The sequence below is a fragment of the Ascaphus truei genome, chromosome 21 (genome assembly GCF_040206685.1).
Source record: "Ascaphus truei isolate aAscTru1 chromosome 21, aAscTru1.hap1, whole genome shotgun sequence".
Taxonomy (NCBI): Eukaryota; Metazoa; Chordata; class Amphibia; order Anura; family Ascaphidae; genus Ascaphus; species Ascaphus truei.
The window spans coordinates 5292222-5315798 of NC_134503.1; the positions used below are offsets into that span (position 1 = coordinate 5292222).

The following is a 23577-nucleotide window of genomic DNA, read 5'->3' on the forward strand; positions in this document are numbered from 1 at the left end:
TGGGGGAGCGGAGCACGGGAACACAGCCGGTGACTTCCGCGATACACTGCGCATGCGCAAACAGCCGAGCGGTCACTGGTTAGAGGTACACATGGCTGTGCGGATTCACTAACGCAAACTACGTAACACGTGAGGTGAGAGCAGGAATAGCAGCGCTAGGTCTGTTTATATACAGTGTGTGTATATAATATGTATTTAGTGTTTATATACAGTGTGTTTCATGTATTTAGTGTTTATTATACTGAGTATACTGTATATAATGTATTTAGTGTTTATATAGTGTGTATAATGTATATAGTGTGTATATAATGTATATAGTGTGTGCATATAATGTGTATACAGTGTATATATATATATTTATATATATATATATATATATATATAATGTATATAGTGTGCTTATATACAGGGATCAGCGCAGGCGCTTTAATGAATGAGGAATTTCCCAACGTTTTGCTTTCACTTTCACTTTCCCATGCAGCAGCTGAGCTGGGGCTGGGGGAGAAACACGTGTCTGTTCTCTGCCTGGTGGCAATTCCAGGAAGAGTGACATGAAATCACAAAGGCTGCCAAAGGTTCCTGCACTAATAGTGGATTCAGGGTCACACTGATTAGCAATGTAGTCTCAGCGGGCGGATATATGTGGCGCTCACTGCAATACCGACTTGTGAAAAACTCTCACTGCAGGAACAGAAAGTTTACCAAATACAGATTGGGATGCGGTAAAAGACATGTTGAGATCTACGTTTGTCCAGTGGCAATCAGAACTGTGACAAGTAAACGCACACTCATGAACACGCACACGCGCGCGTCTGTCAGATGTCAACCTACAAGGACCCAATTCTGTGAGATTTGGGTATGGTGGCCATTTTATGGAAAATTCGCGGGAATACTTCCTGGACAGTGAAACAGTTATCCAATAGGCAGCCGCAAATATTTTTCCCTCAAAGACGAGTGACTCAGTGAGTAAAGACTGACTCTGTAAAATGACAGTTGAGTTTAATCGAGGGGAACCTGGTTCAATTCCTGGTGTCAGCTCCATGTGACCTTGGGCGTTACTTTATCCCAGAGAAAAATACATTATCTCTTATGGGCAGGGACTGTCGGTAAAATTGCTGTGTATGGTGAAGCACCATGAGTCCCATTGGGGAAAAAAGCACTATAAGAAATATATATATTTTTTAATAAAGTTATGAAAAACATTACAGCTTCCTATTGGCCCGTGGGACTGACGGGACATGGCTGCCATATTTAGGGAAGGGAAAAGTCAGACATATAAAACCATATCAGAGATATGCAACCAGGGTTCATACACATATATACTCTAGCCAACTCACCTCTCTCTTCCGTAAGGTATTTTCAATGAGTTAATATTAACCCTTTACTCAATTGCAATTATATCTATACGCTGCCACCACCCAAGAATTATGCAAACAAAAATATGTAAAATTAACATCTGAAATTTCCCAAGAGTTCGAGACTGCGCCCGTCAGGTCAGTGGCCCTCAGCTTGTTTTCTGGTCCCGTTCGCATGGGGGAGGTTTCAATGCCAAACGTTATCACACAACGTTCTTCCTGAAGAAGCGCTAATTAGCGCGAAATGCGTAGAGGGTTTTTCTTTTGTCCACAACATATACTATTTTTGTGTGATAACGTTCGGCTTTGAAACTTCCCCCTGGCAAATCAATGAGTGCTGCTCATGAAGTGATGAAGTGACCACATTGCGTCACGAAACGCGTATGGAGAGGGAGGAGCTAGAACTGACACGGTCTTCAGAAGCAGGAGCATAGAGATCAGGAGAGACGCCAGAGTGTGACATCACGAGGCTTAGCGCGGGCTGACGGCAGTTACCCAGAGAGGTGAGCAGAGCACATTCTGCAGTGCTGGTCACCTCAAGCTGAGATAGAGGAAGCTATAGCAAATAGAGGGGGCGAATCTCGCAGAGTAACTACTGAGAGTTAGACGCCACTTCAGGGTTTTGCAAACAACAATAGCGCCATCCTCCCAGAAACCTGCCTACCTGATTGTATCAAGCTGCGGACGGCACGTTGTCAGCTGTTTTTATACAGCCTGGTTTATGTGAGTAAGCCCTTGGCTATTTTTTATTTTTATTTTTATTGTAATAAATTTTTATCAATCTGCACCATCATCTTTCATGTTATTTCCTTTCTGGGAACACATGGGAACTATGACCAAGTGGTAATGCTGTGAACAGACAGAAAACCTGGAGGATAGACATACAACACGTGGGATTCGTGATATCTGGAAGAGAAGAGGTTAAAAGCACAGATTGTCTCAAAGGAACAATAACACAGCAAGTCTGTAAATTCATTACTTTAATCTGTTGTGGAGTTATTTATGGATTCTTGTGGCTGCGCAATGGTCTTTTCCTTTTTGTCCATTACATACTAGGAGGAGTTCGGAACCAGCAGCCAGCAATTGGATCACCATCGCTCCATCAGCTTGAATATTGAAAAGAACTTTCCATATCTATATGGACTAATCATTGGACTGGGGTATTGTTGTAGCCTGAAGCGCCGGGTCATTGCATTTTTTGTATAATTGTTTGTAATGAGTTTGTGAGGAATTTGTTTGGCAGAGACCCCGTGGCAGCTTTCACTTAGCAATAAGCTTATTATTCACATATTGTATTTACACTTTATATATTTTTTTTTTTTTTTGCGCTGAGTTATAGGGTATATCCTTTTTTTAGTTTATCATTCTTTTGTATTAAAATGAAAATCTGCCAGGGTCTCAGGCCCGTTTATAATAGAAAAAACTATGCACTTAACACACAAAAATCTGTTGTAGCAAAATGTGTCTGAAAATACTAGAGCGTTCAAAGGTTCACTCAGAGCCCCAAAGCATCATTTATTAAATGTTTTAATATATATATATAAATACATATAAATCTCATCCACACCGGGGGAAGGAACAGCACAGATAACATTCCAAGAGACACTGTTTTTTAAGTAACCTTTTGCTTCATTCATTGTAACATCGCCGGAAGAAGAGATCAGTGTATCTCGAAAGCTCGCACAAATAAAAGCATTTCGTTAGCCACAGAACGGTATCATCTATTTATTTTTTGATTATTGAAGCTCGGCTAACACGGTACTGATACCTCTACACATATATATATATATATATATATATAAAAAAAACAGAAGGAAAAAAGCTGCGCCTTACAGGAACATATAAACTATGTATGTCTATGTAAAAATATATCTATTGTATAACCTAATGATCTAAGCAATAATGTGTAGGTATACAGACCTATAACCATAAGATAAGCCCATTACAAACATAAAACATGTACACATGGAAAAAAAGCAATTGAAAGGATAAACCAGTCCTCAGATAGTTCCGATGATGAATATGGGTGCTGGTATGTAGGGTCTCCGGCAGCTCTCAATGTGGATCTACCACGTCCACAGGATATCTAAAAAGGGAAAGAGAGGAGAGAGCGCACGCCCATAGCGTATAAAAGTATATTTAATGAAGGGGAAGGGGGAGGGAGGGGTAAAAAACGCACTTACAAGAAGTACAATAAAATCAAGCATATGTGATAATAATCACCACCATCCGGTCTGACTGCAAGCTCTTGGGGCAGTCCCAGGCTCCGTTGGTGAAGGAGCAGCGTCTCAGCAGATTCCAGGACTGATGTAGGTCATCCGGTCCAAATGCAGACTTTGGGGGCATTCCCAGGCTCCGTTGGCAAATGAGCAGCGTACCAGCAGTGTCCCAGGGCTGGTGTGCTGTAAATAGTCCCAGACAAAAGTTCTGTATGGATAGTGCCTGCAGCACTAGCGCTAGGATCAATCCGCTCCTGCGCTGGATGTAGACTTGAATGTCAGTGCGTCTGACGTCACGACGCTCCCTGACGCGTTTCGTCAGTCTCGGCTAACTTTTTCAAAGGGATAACGTGAGGGGGGGAGGTCCGGTTTTATATACACACTCCAATAAAGGTAATTGTTGAAAAAACGCCCCTACTCAGCTGCAATCATTATCCGTGCTACCAACACTATAGAATACATAATTACATTTAATGCAGATATTTACCCTGAAAGAATTTGGAGGAGATGATAAATTTAACATATACATACAATGTCTATCATATTGCTAAATATACATTTACAATTAACACACAGTTAAACATATATTTGATATAAAATAGTTATCAGTAACCAATTATAAAACAACAATATAAAACAGCATCGTTCTCTAGGGTTCAAACCAAAATTGAAAATACTAGTCTTGTATGTGGATCAAACCCCATCAATATTAACTATGGGATACATTGCAATAACTCAGCATTGTGAAATGATAATACATATCTAGATCCCACCTGTAGATAGAGGGATGATCACACATAAGCCAGTTTGGAGTATAATACTTAGATATTGATGATAGAAAAAGAGATCATATGACATTATGAACTTATTAATATATGTGCAACCAAAATATAACAAGTATTAAATATTGCACCCTGATGAGTGCCTAAATCAAATATCAATTCTTATGATCCCATATGGTTGGACCAAGGACAAAATGAATTTAAATATAAATATAATAAAAATAAGGATGAAAAATTAAAAAATGAAATATAAAAATATAAAAATAATAATAATAAAAATAAATTTTTATGAATTTAAATGTTCATACAAATGAAAGCCTAAACTCAAAAGGAGACTATGTAACTGGAGTCTATATGCCACAAACAAAGCTGGGGCCGGAAGGTAAATCTATAATTATGTGCTACAGTGTGATATAGTGAACCAAGTGTTGTGTATGTGAATAAGTTATGTGTACTATAAACTATATACTATATACCTATTTGTATTTATTCTATGTGGTGACTACCAGGCCCTAGTTGGCCATGTTTAAGTGAATATCTAATGAATAAATTAATTATATATATTTAAGAGTACTATTATGGTGTTGTGCTATGTATATAAGGGTAGATTCCTCATACCATCTATTAGACCCAGTGTCCCTATTTTAAAGTGTCTATTTTATAAATCAACAATGGTGTGTATTGAATGGATATCCATAATTTAGACGGAGGGGAGGAGGGTGGGAACTGGGAAGGAAGGTACAATATAGGGGGGGAGGGGGAGGGAAAGGGGGAGGGGAAAAGGGGGAGGGAAAGGAATGGGATGGGAATGGGGGGACCTCTGGAGGAGATCCAAACAAGGGATGAAGTAGAGAAGCAGAGGAGGAGAACAGGAAGAGGCATCCGAGGATAGACTAAACTAAAGTACTAACATATGACATTCAAGTCTACATCCAGCGCAGGAGCGGATTGATCCTAGCGCTAGTGCTGCAGGCACTATCCATACAGAACTTTTGTCTGAGACTATTTACAGCACACCAGCCCTGGTACGCTGCTCATTTGCCAACGGAGCCTGGGAATGCCCCCAAAGTCTGCATTTTGACCGGATGACCTACATCAGTCCTGGAATCTGCTGAGACGCTGCTCCTTCACCAACGGAGCCTGGGACTGCCCCAAGAGCTTGCAGTTAGACCGGATGGTGATATCCTGTGGACGTGGTAGATCCACATTGAGAGCTGCCGGAGACCCTACATACCAGCACCCATATTCATCATCGGAACTATCTGAGGACTGGTTTATCCTTTCAATTGCTTTTTTTCCATGTGTACATGTTTTATGTTTGTAATGGGCCTATCTTATGGTTATAGGTCTGTATACCTACACATTATTGCTTAGATCATTAGGTTATACAATAGATATATTTTTACATAGACATACATAGTTTATATGTTCCTGTAAGGCGCAGCTTTTTTCCTTCTGTTTTTTACATCAGTCCTGGAATCTGCTGAGACGCTGCTCCTTCACCAACGGAGCCTGGGACTGCCCCAAGAGCTTGCAGTTAGACCGGATGGTGATATCCTGTGGACGTGGTAGATCCACATTGAGAGCTGCCGGAGACCCTACATACCAGCACCCATATTCATCATCGGAACTATCTGAGGACTGGTTTATCCTTTCAATTGCTTTTTTTCCATGTGTACATGTTTTATGTTTGTAATGGGCCTATCTTATGGTTATAGGTCTGTATACCTACACATTATTGCTTAGATCATTAGGTTATACAATAGATATATTTTTACATAGACATACATAGTTTATATGTTCCTGTAAGGCGCAGCTTTTTTCCTTCTGTTTTTTGGTATGGTAACATATATATATATATATATATATATATATAAAAATAAATACAGTGCTTAAATTACAGAAAAAGGTTTACAAGAACATTCAATTACAGTAAATGCAGGACAGTTTCTTTAAAAAACAGGATTAAACATAAATGTCTATATATTACGTTACCATATGTCAGGGTTTTCTCCCAGAGAGGTCACTGGCGCCGAAATGAAAAATCACGTGTTTGGTCCAAAACACACCTCTGTTAAGTCTGAGCAAGGTATTATGAAAATCAGATTTTATGTACTATTTTCTCCCCATTGAATCAACATAAGCCGACCCCTGTTGTAAATCAGCTGCGAGATTGACGGTTTTACGACAGAGTAAAAAAAAAAACTTCTTCCAAACGACGTTTACATTTTGCCGCAGTATATAACCGCACTCATAACTTCCCTTCTCCAATGCTTAGACACACGTGAGTCACATAAATAGATTCAGGCGGTCATGATGGACGCAACAAAACTAATCAGGACAGTCTTGATACTAAATTTGAGCGACAAATGGATATCGGTCCCTTATTACCTGCTAGACCTCACGTGTCTGGCCTTATTATATGCCACTCTTTGCCACGAATACACACCTGTAACTCTTAGTATGTACAGTAGATGACATCACATGATATTCTCCTTTTTTTAAAACTTATATTTTTATTGAAGTTTTCAACAGTGAAATGGGAAGGGGTGAGGTACAAAAAAGAAAAAGGGAGGGTGGGGGGGTACAACCATCTTATACATAAGTTTTACATACATCAATAATCACATTCCATATCATACAACATTTTATACTTAGGAAAAAACAATGAAATATTCCACACTTAGGAACACTACTCTCCTCCTGGGCCCTTTCGATTACATCTCACTTCCTACACCTATGGGTGACCTCCCATCTCAACTCTCCGCCCAGTCCAACCTCCCAAGGTTCCCAAACCCTATAGAACTTCCTTGTAGTATGGTTCAGAAATTAGGTAAGTTTCTGTCACCTGTCTCGTCACAGGGACGGAGTCAAGGCCCAATCCTCACAGTTTTTTCTTTAATTGAACTTCGTTTATTCTTCTAATAACCTCTCTTCTGGAGGGTAGGAGAGTCTTTTTCCATGCTGCTGCCACAGCGCACCTAGCTGGCGTTAATATAGGCAAAATGAATTTGATTGTGCAGTGATTCATATTTTCCATGGGTTTGGCTGGGATTATTAGAAATGGATCTAGCGGGATCGTAACACCCACCACGTCTTTTACCAATTTCAATATTTTCCTCCAGTAGATCTGCATTGCTAGGCAATACCACCAGATATGTGCCAGATCTCCTGTTTGTCCGCAGCCCCTCCAGCACCTATCTGAAACCTCCGGGAACATCTGCTTTAATTTCTTGGGGATGTAATACCATTTTAGCATTATTTTTATATATGTTTTCTTATGTTACAGTACAAATGGAAGTTTTATCCGCATTCTCCCTTATAGCCTCCCAGTCTTCTCTCGTTATTTCTGTCTGAAAGTCCAGAGCCCACTCTCCCATGTATTGATGGGCAGGGGTGTCTTTTATTAGAATTAAACCTTGGTAAAGGGATGATTTTAGCCCTTTTTTTGGTATTTTCTTGTTTTGCATAGATCTTTGAATAGTGTGGGTCAGGGGAATTCTATACCTTAGAAGCCATGCCTTACAAAGTGTCGGACCTGCATATATTTAAACAACTTGGATTGTGGTAGATTGTACTTTTTCTTCAGTTCCTCAAACAGCATTTGTGTATCCTTCACTAACAGATCTCCCACCTCTAAAATCCCCATATGACTTTAGCTATCATATCCCTGTCCTTGCATGCCGGGGACAAATCCTGGATTACCAAACAAAGGGGACATCACTTTATATTTTCTTTTGACCATCTGCCAGATTTTCAGAGTAAACCCTATCACCGCTGGCTTAGGCTGTTTCCCCATCCTAGGTCCAGTACCCGACCATACCAGAGAGGGTAGCCCAATTGTTTTTTTTTTGACTGAGCTCTCCAGGCCCACCCAGGCATATGACCCTCTCGGGGCGTGCCAATAAATCATTTACTTAATATGCGAGATGTAGGAGTGTACCTGAGGAAGGTACAGAAAGTCCCTTATATTGGTGCACAGCAGACCCTTATAGTATATATGGTCAGGGGTGAATAAATGTATACATAGGGAAAAAAAAAAAAAAAGTTTATTAAATATCTTAAAAATATTGTGTGGTGTAAGTCACTCAAATAAAAATAGACTGGATAAGTCTATACTACTACTAGGTACCCCTAATTAGTACCAGTGTAAGATAGTGATCTCATGCCGGATGGCTCAAATAAGAGGTGATTGAGACAGAGTGTGAGAGGTCACTGCGTGCAGATGCTCATTAAGTCTTAGCTAATGGGATATAGTATAGGTAGCAAGTCTAGGCTGTGTAGTATGTGTTTGCACAGATGAAGTGCCCTGATGTCAAGACGAATAGTGTCCAACGCTAAACAGCATGAAGGTAAGTAATTCTGAACGTGTTGAACAAACAGTTCCCAGCCGTGATGTGCCGTGTGGTGAAAAGATCCCACTGCGCATGAGTCATGTGAGTGTTACCGTGCCGAGACTAACGTCAGATAAAAATCATGTGCACATCAGGCAAGGTAAGTAGAATGCAATTGCTATACCCTGCATGGAGTGTTGGTATCTCTAGGGTTAATGAGAGATGTGCAGCTGAGTGGTTAGATGCTGTATATCACCAAAGCTGAAGGACATATATTTCCCAGCACTGTTGTGCTTAGTAGTGAGGGACTCTCTCACTGCGCATGTGTAACCATGTATTGGTGCACCTGAGGTAATACCTTGCGCTGATACCTGTAAATGTTACCTATAGCCCTAAGGTACTTCCAAAAGGGGGACATAAGACTATTTTTACCATGTTATCAGATGCCCTATCCAGGTGATTAGTGTCAGAGTAGCTACTGCGTGCTTGTCCTTATAGCATATTCATTTATTGCCATACCGTGTAGGTAGTATCATAGCAGATGCTTATATGTGAAAACGGAACTTATTTAGTTCAAAAGCAGATCTAGACAAGAAAAGCATAGCTACTTTCTCTGCACATAGTAAAAATCAGCCCTGAAAACGGGACAGGTTTTTCCTATAATAATGATGGAAATGTCGCTCTGTATATCAGATGGAGGTAACAGCTGGTGTGTGTATCGTGAGTCAGTTAGATCAATTCACCATATGGAGATATAGTCTTATATTGTTGAAACATACATGGATCTAGTTTCAGCTGCAGTGCTGGTGTGAGTCAGAGTGTCACAATGCACCGTGTTTGTGTGCTAATGCTGATCTCTGAGACCCGTTTTGCCAGCTCGCAATATAATACTTTAGAATATTTGAGACGTCCCTCCCTAGTCTCCAGCATAATTGACCTGGCTATTCCTGGTTGTTTTTCCAAATAAATTGCTTAATCTGTTTTGGATTTCTTTTATGCGGGACAGAGATCGGTAGAGTCTGGAAATAATACAAAAGTCTAGGAAGGATAATTATTTTGACTTCCCATATGCTATACACTTCCTCAGGTCCTGGTAATTAAAATCACTCCCTGCCTACTCAATAACTGTCCTTCATCCTAACCTCCCCTCAGGTACCAATGCTTTGCACAATACCCTCCAGCATTAAGGTACTAATGCTGTGCAGAGTCCCTAATACTAGTTACACAACCACTCATGTACTAATGGTATACACAGTCCTCTACCCCTCCCCAGGAAATAGCTATACCCCCTCCACCATTAAGGTACTAATGCTATGCAGAGTGCCCTGGCCTTCCCCCCAGGTACCTGTGCTGTTCACACCACCCCCCTCCTCACTGCAGCACTCCCGGAAGTATGACAAGGCACAGTAGCAAATGAGCACAGGCACGGAATAGTAGGGTAATGGGGCTGACCGCCCACACCAGGCAAGAGCAGAAGCACCACACCGCCAGCTTTCATTTCTGGGACTTATATCACGTCTGCTCCACCCTGGCGGCCATTTTTGTTGAGCGCAGCCCTTGTGAGTCAGCCTGTCAAACATACAGGGTTATCCCTTGTTCAGGTGAAGCGGTCTGAAGAGCAGAGCAATCCTTTTATTTCAGAACAATTCTGGGTGCTGTAATGTATTTAAACAAAATATAATACAGATGAAAGCCACCCTAAGACAGGTTTGTAAAGAGGCACATGCACTAAAATCAGACACAAAGCTGTCATTTGACACAAAAGAATTGTATTAAACATGCTATGCAGAGTGCCCTGGCCTCCCCCCCTCCCCCCTCCCCCCTCCCTTCCCCCCTCCCCTCCTCCCCCCTCCCTTCCCCCCTCCCCCCTCCCTTCCCCCCTCCCCCCTCCCTTCCCCCCTCCCCTCCTCCCCCCCTCTCCCCCTCCCTCCCCCCCTTTACGCCCAAACTTCCTGCAGCCTGTGAGCAGCGTCACACTGGGCTCTTCTCCTCGTTTTAGACTTACGTTCCGGTTCTGGTTTCTCCATGTCTCCTACACTAAAGGGGTTGGGCCTTTGGTTCCTCCTTGCCCCGCTACCACCTCCTATCAACCCGGGCGGATTTTATTCAGTTGGTGTTAGGACCTGCGATATTATGGTCATGCCTTGAAAGTGGCTCCCAGGCTTATACGCTTTGGCCAAAGGGTTAACTAAATGACCCCTTTTCAAGAGATATATAGGTATTTCACTGTGTATTTTTGTCACATTGGATGTTGCTCTGGACTTCTTTGTTTCTTGTTTTATACAATTAGCCACGCCCAGTAGCACTTCTTTTGACACATATAGATATAAATATTTTGTGGTAGTTTTGGGGGGTTTCTGAGAGCTTGCTGGGTATCTGTGTGTTCACAGTAAGTGTTGCCACATTGCCGTTGCATTGCTAAGCTGCTTCTTGCATGTTCATGTCTCTGCAGTGTATAAAGACGGGGACGGTGAAGAGACCCCTAATCACATTCCCTATAATCGTGACTCCAGCGTGGGCAGCACCCTGCGATTTGCCACCAGACTGTGACACAGGAGACCTGGGTTTAAAACTCCGTTGGCTAAGGGAAGGATTCCACTTCCTGTTTCAATGAGGAATCACGGTTTGTATTCTTTTTGTTTTAAGCTAAAAGGTGATATTTTTGTAAATCGCATACATTTTCCAGCACAACACATTAATAAGAACACATTTTATTTAATACTTATTTTCATCTTAATCAATCTACGGTAACATTCCAGTTGTACAGTAGTATTTATTTATCATATTCAGCAGAACCCGCTCAGTAACACATTGCATTAGATTATTAAGCGGCAGTAACAGCCCTGCATCAGCCTCACACACACACCCGTGCTACTAGAAATAGGACAGAATAATCCACAAATAAAAATATATAACAAATCTCTGATGTAAAAACAAGGCGATTACACTCGGACACGATCCAGGTTTAAAAAGAGACAATGGCCCTTATTCTTAAACTAGACTTCAATGGGGTTTTCCATGGGAGAACACCACAGCGCTATGGCCGTTTATAGAAGAAGGGCCAATGACTTTGGCATTGAGCTACATTCTACAAACCTCTTCCACAATAGGTTTCGGTTTTAGCACTGAATAGGTTAATTAAGGTACATGTCCCTAGCACAGTTTCACGACATTCATTGCTGCACAGCCGGCAGCATCAATACGAAAATACGTACGAGGCGCGCTTTTGTATATGAATTACTTGGAAGACAAACCGTGGAGGGGGTTTATATAAAAGTACAAAAGAACGGTGTTAAATGTCTTTTTACATCTTTTTCATAATTACGCCACCATAACAGACCTCAGTAATTCTGGTTCATCACATAAAAACAAAAAAACTTATTTTGAAGATAATTACTTACATAAAAATAGTACAAAATGGCAGTTTACGTTCCAAATAAATCATGGTATTCTTAAAAATGGTTGCACCGCTTTCTTTCTGTTTGAGTGGATCTTAATGCCATGAAAAAACTTCTGTTGCCTCCATCTTCATGGCGTTATCATTCTTTCCCTCCAGCCTCTCGCCTTGTCTCTTCCTCCCAGTCTTTATACAGAGAAAATTACCCAATCAGCTTGGTGTAACCAACTCTCCTTCCAGGTAAGGTCCTATAGCCAACCTGATATGATCTCATAAGAAACAGCACACATCTCCATACATAGGATACCAAATATGGCATACAGTATGTAATGGAAGATTCTCAGAACTTATCAATCCAATCTAACTGTCATAGCCTCTTCGGTTGCATCAGCTAAAACCTACAGTTGTCAATAATCACTCAGTATCACCCTAAACAGGGGTTCTCTATAGAGACAGCTGTACCCTTAATATAACTCTCCAATGTAACTGAACATACAATCAGATTCTATCTATATATACACACACACACACACACCTCAACCCCGTTATAGCGTGATCCACTACAATGCGGATCCGCTTATAACGCGGTGGGAGCGTGGCTCTCGTTTAAAAAAATGTGGGCAAACTTTAATAACGCACGGACACGCACGCACACTTTCCCTACCTGTTGATTGTGTGCTCTCAGTTCTGTGGGGCTGCTGCAGTGCTGTGAGCTGCTTTGTGCTTGTGTCATGGACATTTTGTTTTTTTTTATTTTCGCGATCCCGGTTATAACGCGGTCTCATTCTTTGGCCCCAGAGCACCGTGTTATAACGGGGTTCAGTTGTGTATATATGAAAGAACTATCAGACAATTATACTGTGTACTTATGACATTCTGCCTTTGATAACTGGATTATCGTTGAATTGGATTTCTTAGAAACAGTATAAAAAATTATCCAAACCCTACCTGACAATAGAAATTTACCAATGTATCCACACCTTTACCAACGGTTTCTCCATGTGTTAAACATTTTAGGGACTCAAACCACAAAACTCTATCATAATTAAGAGACGAGTTATTTTATGGGGGAATGTGCAGGAACTTAGTGCCACCCACCACTGCCTTTTTTAAGATGTCAGAATGAAATGCTATAAAGTGATTAAAATCCGGGTTAGAAATGCAGAGGAATTTGCATATTTATGTATTTTTGTTTCCTTAGTATTTTTGGGGGTGGTGTACTACAAATCTGACATTGAGCCACCTTGTCCATCCTTCTAATGCTTTCAAAAGTAATGCTACTGACACCCCAGGGACTGAATGGGTTTGTGGGAGCGTTAAAAACAAAGAATAATAATTAGTGGACTGGCTGGGATTTCTGTTGCTGTTACACTCTCTCCCAATATCGCCCTCACTGCAAAATGTCTCCTTTTGGCTACATGAAGGTGCTAAAAGTCACACACACACACACAAAAAAAAAAAAAAGAAGTCAAAATATATATTTAACTGTTAAAAGACTGAAAGGTTAGTTTGTAAAAGAAAACTTCCAGCTGGGCTCTGAAAAATCGCCTCACTGTAAAAAAAAGTGGTTTGTGTCCATCAGTTATTAAAAGTTCGGATCAGGAAGAATTCGGGGTACTTCGATGTATCCACGAGGTGTGTTGATAAAGGTAACAGTCATTCAATGCCCACAAGAAGGATACAAAATACACTTTGAAAGAAATTGGACAGAAATTAAAAGGGGTAAAACAATATGTTTCCAAGTCATGGCTGCAGTCTGTGTCTGCACAGATGTTAAATCCCTGTGGCAGGCTTGTGGCACTGCCGTGTGGCATAGGTTAGAGGACAAGGTCAAGTTTAGAGGACACCGTCTTGCAGCCTTTATCAGAAAACAGCATTTCCTCTTTGGGGTAGTACGTCATCTCTTTGGACACTTTCTCCACCAGCTCATCGTCTGCCATGAACCCGCGGTGTCTGAGCTCCGCCGCCACGCACATCTTCACGTGCCTGAACTCCAGCGGCAGGAACGGCACAAAGAAATCAACCAGGTTCTTGTCTATGAGGTCGCAGTGCCAAAAGCCACCTGTGGAAAGAGCAGAAATTACCATGACCAGGATCATCATGGTGCAATGAGAGCCAATTTCTCGCCTCAAAACCTTAACCACTTCAGTGCCAGAGAGAGGACAGAAACGAGCTACTCCGCTATAGGCCTTTCCAACACTGGTGGTCAAAATATTATTTGAGCTCCTTGATTTAATTTGATTTAAACATTTAAGATGTGTGTAGTGATACGTGATGAGTATCTGCTAGTCTTCCACAGATCCCCCAATTAATGCCCGATGTCATATAGTGTTAAACTGCAGAGAAGGATTCTGGGAAGCGACATGCACCATGTGTCACTTTTAGCTAAACCATTTTTACATGAATTTCCTGGGGCAAGTGTGAAAGCAAACCGCTCAATTACAAAATACAACATAAAAGGAGCAGTGGGGTGCAAAAGATGCCAAATTTGCTTTTGGTGCAGAACCACTGGTGGGCTCATAAGATTGAAATAAACTTGTTCTTATGGGGCCTTTCGGCTTAGAGTTTGCCCTGGTTTGTCTGAGGGCTCCTCAAATGCCCAGGCTGTAAATACTGTCTGGTATGAGGCCTTTTAAACTAAACTGAACTAAGGTGTAAAAACTGACATGTCTGTAGTATTCTATCATGTCATAAATAGGCAGCCCTTGGAATGAAGCCCCCCAGCAAGAACACATCAGTGGGTAAAGTGGACAATAGCTAGAAATGTTTGAGGGTCTCTGCTTCACACACGGGTTATTGAACAAACAGATGCAACACGGTGCAATATAGGGGCAAAATGCAGCGCCGCTTTTAAATGTTTTGTTGTAATATGAGAACGTGTGCAGTCTCCCCTCAGTACTGCACCCATTTTCCAGCCAGGAGCCTTTAGTGTGTAAAACCTCCAGTCCCACTTCCTAAAATAAGCAAAAGCTCTGGGGAGACCTTCAGCCAGGGCACTTACTGTTCTTGTTGTTGTACACCCCCAAAGAAAGCACACTGTCCACATCCTTTAGCTGCAAATCTTCTCTACTATTCCCTCTTCTCCAGAAATCCAGCACTACGCCGGTAATGAGATCCCCCCCAGCATTGCTGAAAGGAGGACATGGGAATCAAAGCAAGCAGCTTGTCATTGCCCAGCATAACATTATCACCCAGTGCAGCAATAGGAGACCAGCACTGCGTTGTGCACACTGACACACACTTGTGAGGTCTTACAAAGCTTTTATTGTTATGAATGAGAACTATTGGCTTAAGTGTATTTGGAAACGTCTGGTTTTGACAGGGACAGCCACACCTCTTGTAAACAGAGGCGGGGGTCCGTAAAACATGACAGTGTGGGCTGAAGTCTCTTTCCTTTGGCCTTATAGCCTTTTCTAGCCACAAAGTACGGAGCGAATCCCTCACATGTCACAGAAGTTTGAGTTCATAAAACCTTATGTACAAAGTCATCAACTTTTAAACCTCTTTAAATTAAACAACGTTGCCCTTCTAGAGACCTGCTGTGACACACAGAGGTAAAACTGGTCTGGGCTTCCCCGTTACCCATTTGCTTGATGAATGTTTATCCTACTTATTAATGTGGTGGAGTGACTGCCCGAGTTCCTCATCTCACCCATGCAACTGGCCACTTACCTGAGGAAGATGAAGATGGCTTTGCGATAGGATACGCCGTCTAGACGGTCGTAATAATCCAGAAACGGCTTGATCGCATTGATAAGTCCGGGGTGCATCTTGTCCATTTCATCAAAGATAAATATGGAGCGTGCGCACTGCGTGACGTTCCCTCGAATCCATGACTGCAGCTGGTCCTGTGACCGAAAGTTTCTTTTATTTAGTATTTGAGCTGGTTCTTCATCATATACTCAAGACAAAGCAAAAGAACAAAGATTTAACTCCATTGGCTTCTATGACATCAGGCTAATGGAAACGCTACATTCAAGTAAATGGAGGTGATAAACTCAAATGAATGGAGAAGCTACATGACCTACTGTATGAAATCAAATGAATGAATATGTGATATATAATAAATGAAGATTATGGGGAAATTTTTTTTTTTGTTGTATAGCAACGCAACGTACTCAGCGCTGTACACAGAATTTTGCATGCACAAGTCCCTGCCCTGTGGAGCTTACAATCTAGTCTTCGGTGCCTGAAGCACAGGGAGATAAGGTGACTTTCTTAAGATCACGAACAGCGGACACTGGGATCTCAATAGTGTTTAGCCTCTTCAAGGACAGTTACCACTATACCGCTCCTTCTCTAGAAGGCTCTTCTTCTATAAAAATGTCCAAGTGGTTGATGTATGCACTCTTATTACTCATGACGTGATAGCTACTTCAGTGGTGCACTAATTCTGTGGGGAGAGGGTGGGGGGCAGGGAGACTTCCTGAAGTGGACCCCATATATGGAACATACAAATGAAAGAATAGCATGCACACTATTGAAGCCTATGGGAGTTCTCCTCCGAAAACATCCACTTCGGCATATACAGAATTACCCTCTAAGTCTTTCCAGCATTTGTGACTGTGGTATGTTTCTTTCGGTGATGAGAGGTGTAATCACTATGCTAAGCAGATCCCTTGTATAAAAGCACCTTGTATAAGTGGACCAGGCTGTCGTGTGGGAAATGGACAGTGGACACAAAGAGATGGACGAATTTGCTACTCATGCCCATGTCGTACACGCGCTCCACAATAATTTTGCTGACAAAGTTCTTTCCGGTGCCGGTCCAGCCATGCAGGGACAGGGTCAGCGGCTTCTTGGGATTTTCATTGCTCATGAATCTGGTCAGTGCCCGAAAGATGACTTCTTTGGCCAGGTGCTGCCCAAAAAGATTCTGATCCAGAGCGTGCCGCAGGGCTGAAACAGGAGAGAAGTAATTTACCTTGGCCCCAAATGAAACACAGGACGACAAGAACTGCACCAGAACATCAACAAGTTACTATAAGCAGTGTTCGACAAACCTACACATTTGCACGCCCTGGGCGAGTGGATTTAACATTGTGGCGAGCTCCTATTGGCCCAATCAGCACACGTGTGGTACTAGGTGGCGAGTAGATTTTTTTGTTCGGCGAGTAGATTTTTTGGTGATTTGTCGACCACTGACTATAAGGATAACATTAATATCTTTATTATTGAAAGCCTATCTTGAGGGGTAGTGACATTTTAAAGTGCCACATTTAAGTGTGGAATTATAACTGGAGTTACTTTATACATATAGAAATAATGTAACTGGAGCCAGTTTAATTACAAAGCTATGGCAGCTAGTCATGCAAATCTTAATTTGCTGCTATTTCGACTAAAAAAAAACCTTCTCTGCTCCTTCCCACAGGGAAATCAATGATGTTACTGAACCCTGCTTAAAGGGAGCTGATCTTAATCCCACGTAAACCAGGCCCAACTGCCCCATTTTCTGTGACAGTCAATAACACTACCACTCACCGTCTACCAAGCACCCCGTGTAACGTTGGACTCCTCGCTTTCATTCTTATATTTTGCCGTTGCTAAATCTTGCCAATTTTTCCTCTGCAACATTGCCAGAATCCACTCTTTCCTCTGTTCCTCTACAAAAGTTTATCTTCTGTTCCTCCTTACCTCTTAGCCCTAATTTCTCGCTATGCACCAGCCCAACTTTTGCGTTCTGCTCAAGGATGTCTTCTCCCTACCCCTTTTGTATCTAAAGCCCTCTCCCACCTTACTGACTAGTGAGATTAGACTGTTAATAGTATATATATATATATATTTAGGCTTTCCATAGGTGAGCGGTTCTGTTTTTTCGGCTCAATACCTAGTCAGTTTCTTAAAATAACAGGATAAAACAAACAGAAATCCCTATAACATTACGTTACCATATATAAGGATCATCTTCCAGAGAGGTCACTGGCGAAGAACTGAGAAATCACGTCCACAAACGCACCCCTGTTGAAATCTGATTTTCATAATCTTTGCTCAGATTTATATCCTATTTCTCCCCCATTGAAACAACATAAGCACACCCCTGTCGTAACTCAGCTACGAGATTGACAGTTTTATGACAGAGTAAAAAATGTTTTGCTACAAACAACGTTTAGATTTTGCCCGGTATGTAACCGCACTCGTAACGAGCCTTCTCTAATATTTAGACACACGTGAGTCACATTAATAGATCCAGCAGCTCATGACGGACGCAACGAGACTCATCACGACCGTCTTAATCCTAAATTTGAGCGACAAATGGATATGTGTCCCTTAGTACCTCTTACCAATGCAGTGTGTGGTATGAGTACATGCCACTCTGTGCCACGAACACACACATGTAACCTCTTAGTATGTACAGGAGATATCACAGAATATTCTAATTTTTAATAAAAGTCCTTCAACTTTATATCCCCTCTCTCTGGAATGGACCCCACAAATGTGTCTTGACCTGTCAAACCCAATATATTGTATTTTTAAACTCAAATTGTTGTATCATTAACCCCTGAAGCAACAGATGGATTAAATACATAATATCTCATGATATGCGCTATAGCCCTTCTCACCTTTATTCTCTGCTATAGGCTGTACTCTCTGCTACATTTATTTCTACAGCCATCAAGCCTGAAACCTCTCGCACTTGGCTCGGAACGGTTTCCTCTCTCCCAACCTCACGGCATTTCCCAAACACATACTTCTCCACACCTAACATCTTACCTCTTCAATTAAGCATTTGGTAAATTTGACTGTGGCTACTCCTGGCGCACTTCCCCCCGCCCCCTATAAATGTATACTATGCTGTGTACATTGGTGACGCTATATAGATCTTAATATACATATATAACTGCATTGGGGACTCGTTATTCTCATGGCTGGACCACTATACTAACAATCAAGAGGGAGATAATAGTCACAGGGGCTATGTTGCCAATGCCAACCGCCATTACAGGGGCCATGTTGCCAATGCCAACTGCCACCATAGGGGCCATGTTGAAAATGCCACCTGTGACAAAGGCCATGTCGCTAATGCCGCCTGTCACATGCCATGTTGGCAATGCTGTCCGTTACAGGGGCCATATTGCAGCCATTGAGCAGACCACTACAAGAGAAGCATGATGCCATCATCATTGGAAGCCCATACTAGTTATTTGGGGACCTTGTTACCATTTCATCACTAGACTCCTTTAGCCGCCCAGGTCCCTCCTCCCGAGCACCCCCTTCTCCCCAGCCCCCCGGTGTCCCTCCGCCCCGGTCTCACCGGTCCCGTTGAGCGGCCTCTCCTCCTCGCAGCACTCCACCAGGCGGCCGCAGTAGAAGCGCGGGTAGGACAGCATGCCGGTGAGCGCCGAGGCGGTGGCGATAGCGATCCCTACACTGAAGGGCTCCAATGATACGACCGGACCGGAGAGCAGAGCCAGGATCACGAGCCGGAGAAACTTCCCCGCCCGGGGCTTCGGTGTCACCTCCAGTACCGCGGGAGCCATGGGGGGAGCGGAGCACGGGAACACAGCCGGTGACTTCCGCGATACACTGCGCATAGGATATCTCCAGTGCGCACTGCGCATGCGTAGATTCTCTAACGCAAACTACGTAACGTGAGATGAAAGCAGGAATAGCTGCGCTAGGTCTGTATATATATATACAGTGTTTCCTTTATTTAGTGTTTATTATACTGAGTATACTGTATATAATGTATGTAGTGTTTATATAGTGTGTATAATGTATTTAGTGTGTATATAATGTGTGTATATAATGTATATAGTGGGTGTATATAATGTATACAGTGTATATATATATATATATATATATATATATATAATGTATACAGTGTGTATATAGTGTGCTTATATACAGGGATCAGCGTAGGCGCTTTAATGAATGAGGAATTTCCCAACGTTTTGCTTTCACTTTCACTTTCCCATGCAGCAGCTGAGCTGGGGCTGGGGCTGGGTAGGAAACACGTGTCTGTTCTCTGCCTGGTGGCAATTCCGGGAAGAGTGACACGAAATCACAAAGGCTGCCAAAGGTTCCTGCACTAATAGTGGATTCAGGGTCACACTGATTAGCAATGTAGTCTCAGCGGGCGGATATATGTGGTGCTCACTGCAATAACGACTTGTGAAAAACCCTCACTGCAGGAACAGAAAGTTTACCAAATACAGATTGGGATGCGGTAAAAGACATGTTGAGATCTACGTTTGTCCAGTGACAATCAGAAGTGTGACAAGTAAACGCACACTCATGAACACACACACGCGCGCGTCTGTCAGATGTCAACCTACAAGGACCCAATTCTGTGAGATTTGGGTATGGTGGCCATTTTATGGAAAATTCGCGGGAATACTTCCTGGACAGTGAAACAGTTATCCAATAGGCAGCCGCAAATATTTTTCCCTCAAAGACGAGTGGCTCAGTGAGTAAAGACTGACTCTGTAAATTGACAGTTGAGTTTAATCGAGGGGAACCTGGTTCAATTCCTGGTGTCAGCTCCATGTGACCTTGGCCGTCACTTTATCTCAGAGAAAAATACATTATCTCTTGTGGGCAGGGACTGTCGGTAAAATTGCTGTGTATGGTGAAGCACCATGAGTCCCATTGGGGAAAAAAGCACTATAAGAAATATATATATTTTTTAATAAAGTTATGAAAAACATTACAGCTTCCTATTGGCCCGTGGGACTGACGGGACATGGCTGCCATATTTAGGGAAGGGAAAAGTCAGACATATACAACCATATCAGAGATATGCAACCAGGGTTCATACACATATATACTCTAGCCAACTCACCTCTCTCTTCCGTAAGGTATTTTCAATGAGTTAATATTAACCCTTTACTCAATTGCAATTATATCTATACGCTGCCACCACCCAAGAATTATGCAAACAAAAATATGTAAAATTAACATCTGAAATTTCCCAAGAGTTCGAGACTGCGCCCGTCAGGTCAGTGGCCCTCAGCTTGTTTTCTGGTCCCGTTCGCATGGGGGAGGTTTCAATGCCAAACGTTATCACACAACGTTCTTCCTGAAGAAGCGCTAATTAGCGCGAAATGCGTAGAGGGTTTTTCTTTTGTCCACAACATATACTATTTTTGTGTGATAACGTTCGGCTTTGGAACCTCCCCTGGCAAATCAATGAGTGCTGCTCTAGCTAAGCAGCAGCTCTCGCGGGACGAACGGTTTTACCCAGAAAGATCACCCCTGGTCTACTTCCGGTTTGACAACCGCGTGGTGGTCCGGGTTGAATCAAGTAGAGGGGACTCCGTGGATCTCGTTTTCCTGCCTTCCCTGCGCTACTTCTTTTGTATTAAAATGAAAATCTGCCAGGGCCTCAGGCCCGTTTATAATAGAAAAAACTATGGACTTAACACACAAAAATCTGTTGTAGCAAAATGTGTCTGAAAATACTAGAGCGTTCAAAGGTTCACTCAGAGCCCCAAAGCATCATTTATTAAATGTTTTTTTATATATATATATATATATATATATATATATATATATATATATATAAATAAATACAGTGCTTAAATTACAGAAAAAGGTTTACAAGAACATTCAATTACAGTAAATGCAGGACAGTTTCTTTAAAAAACAGGATAAAACATAAATCTCTATATATTACGTTACCATATGTCAGGGTTTTCTCCCAGAGAGGTCACTGGCGCCGAAATGAAAAATCACGTGTTTGGTCCAAAACACACCTCTGTTAAGTCTGAGCAAGGTATTATGAAAATCAGATTTTATGTACTATTTTCTCCCCATTGAATCAACATAAGCCGACCCCTGTTGTAAATCAGCTGCGAGATTGACGGTTTTACGACAGAGTAAAAAAAAAAACTTCTTCCAAACGACGTTTACATTTTGCCGCAGTATATAACCGCACTCATAACTTCCCTTCTCCAATGCTTAGACACACGTGAGTCGCATAAATAGATTCAGGCGGTCATGATGGACGCAACAAAACTAATCAGGACAGTCTTGATCCTAAATTTGAGCGACAAATGGATATCGGTCCCTTATTACCTGCTAGACCTCACGTGTCTGGCCTTATTATATGCCACTCTTTGCCACGAATACACACCTGTAACTCTTAGTATGTACAGTAGATGACATCACATGATATTCTCATTTTTTTTAAACTTATATTTTTATTGAAGTTTTCAACAGTGAAATGGGAAGGGGTGAGGTACAAAAAAGAAAAAGGGAGGGTGGGGGGGGACAACCATCGTATACATAAGATTTACATACATCAATAATCACATTCCATATCATACAACATTTTATACTTAGGAAAAAACAATGAAATATTCCACACTTAGGAACACTACTCTCCTCCTGGGCCCTTTCGATTACATCTCACTTCCTACACCTATGGGTGACCTCCCATCTCAACTCTCTGCCCAGTCCAACCTCCCAAGGTTCCCAAACCCTATAGAACTTCCTCGTAGTATGGTTCAGAAAATAGGTACGTTTCTGTCACCTGTCTCGTCACGGGGACAGGGGACAAGGCCCAATCCTCACAGTTTTTTCTTTAATTGAACTTTGTTTATTCTTCTAATAACCTCTCTTCTGGAGGGTAGGAGAGTCTTTTTCCATGCTGCTGCCACAGCGCATCTAGCTGGCGTTAATATAGGCAAAATGAATTTGATTGTGCAGTGATTCACATTTTCCATGGGATTGGCTAGGATTATTAGAATTGGATCTAGCGGGATCGTAACACCCACCACGTCTTTTACCAATTTCAATATTTTCCTCCAGTAGATCTGCATTGCTAGGCAATACCACCAGATATGTGCCAGATCTCCTGTTTGTCCGCAGCCCCTCCAGCACCTATCTGAAACCTCCGGGAACATCTGCTTTAATCTCTTGGGGATGTAATACCATTTTAGCATTATTTTTATATATGTTTTCTTATGTTACAGTACAAATGGAAGTTTTATCCGCATTCTCCCTTATAGCCTCCCAGTCTTCTCTCGTTATTTCGGTCTGAAAGTCCAGAGCCCACTCTCCCATGTATTGATGGGCAGGGGTGTCTTTTATTAGAATTAGAGAAAATGGAATTACCCAGTATACCGAGGCTGCTAACAGGTAGTGCACACACTTTATGGCAACTTGATTGAAGAGAGACCCAGCAATGATTAATGAAACAATAAGCCTCCGGTATTGAAAACAGGGAGTTGGGTAATAGTAAGCCGGATAGAGGTACAGGGGGACACCTCCCTAAGGGGCGCCCCCAAGTAAATCACAGCCCGGCACTAACCGCCTCAATAATCTCCCTGAAATACCGCGTGGAGGTTAGGAGTACTCACGAAAAAGCCGTCCCTGTTGGTGCAGGGAATTCTGCAGCGGCTTCCTCCTCTGGTGTAGCTGGCGTCAGCGTGCTCCTCCGGAAATGATGACACAGGAAGAAGGGGGTAAGATGGTCCGTGGTTCACAGCAACTTCAGCAGCCAACGCATGGATGTCTAAAAAAACTTTATTGATCGCTAGCAGCAAA

At 42.1% G+C, this 23577-nt stretch overlaps 2 protein-coding genes and 1 pseudogene across 4 annotated transcripts in view; 1 reads left to right on the top strand and 2 right to left on the bottom strand.

Annotated features, from left to right (window-relative positions):
* LOC142472433 (torsin-1B-like) overlaps window positions 1-10717 on the bottom strand; it is a 23053-nt pseudogene extending 12336 nt beyond the window's left edge.
* The window catches only part of LOC142472028 (torsin-1A-like), a 31976-nt gene extending 12336 nt beyond the window's left edge, over window positions 1-19640 (bottom strand). Inside the window, exons 1-5 of one of the 2 annotated variants that reach the window (XR_012789569.1) lie at window positions 19340-19640; window positions 16721-16986; window positions 15760-15935; window positions 15089-15216; window positions 12248-14149 (exon numbers count right to left, since the gene is read on the bottom strand). Coding sequence is in view for 1 of the 2 variants with exons in the window: in XM_075578682.1 (XP_075434797.1) it covers window positions 13905-14149; window positions 15089-15216; window positions 15760-15935; window positions 16721-16986; window positions 19340-19619 (1095 nt within the window). In the remaining variant the exon portion in view is untranslated. Of the gene's footprint in view, window positions 1-11443; window positions 14150-15088; window positions 15217-15759; window positions 15936-16720; window positions 16987-19339 lie in introns of those variants that run through there. The other variant, XM_075578682.1, reaches the window with a different exon arrangement.
* USP20 (ubiquitin specific peptidase 20) overlaps window positions 1-23577 on the top strand; it is a 122515-nt gene that overhangs the window by 66034 nt on the left and 32904 nt on the right. For both annotated transcript variants that reach the window (XM_075578643.1, XM_075578644.1), the window contains one exon: window positions 11143-11313. The gene's annotated coding sequence lies outside the window, so the exon portion shown is untranslated. The remainder of the gene's footprint in view (window positions 1-11142; window positions 11314-23577) is intronic.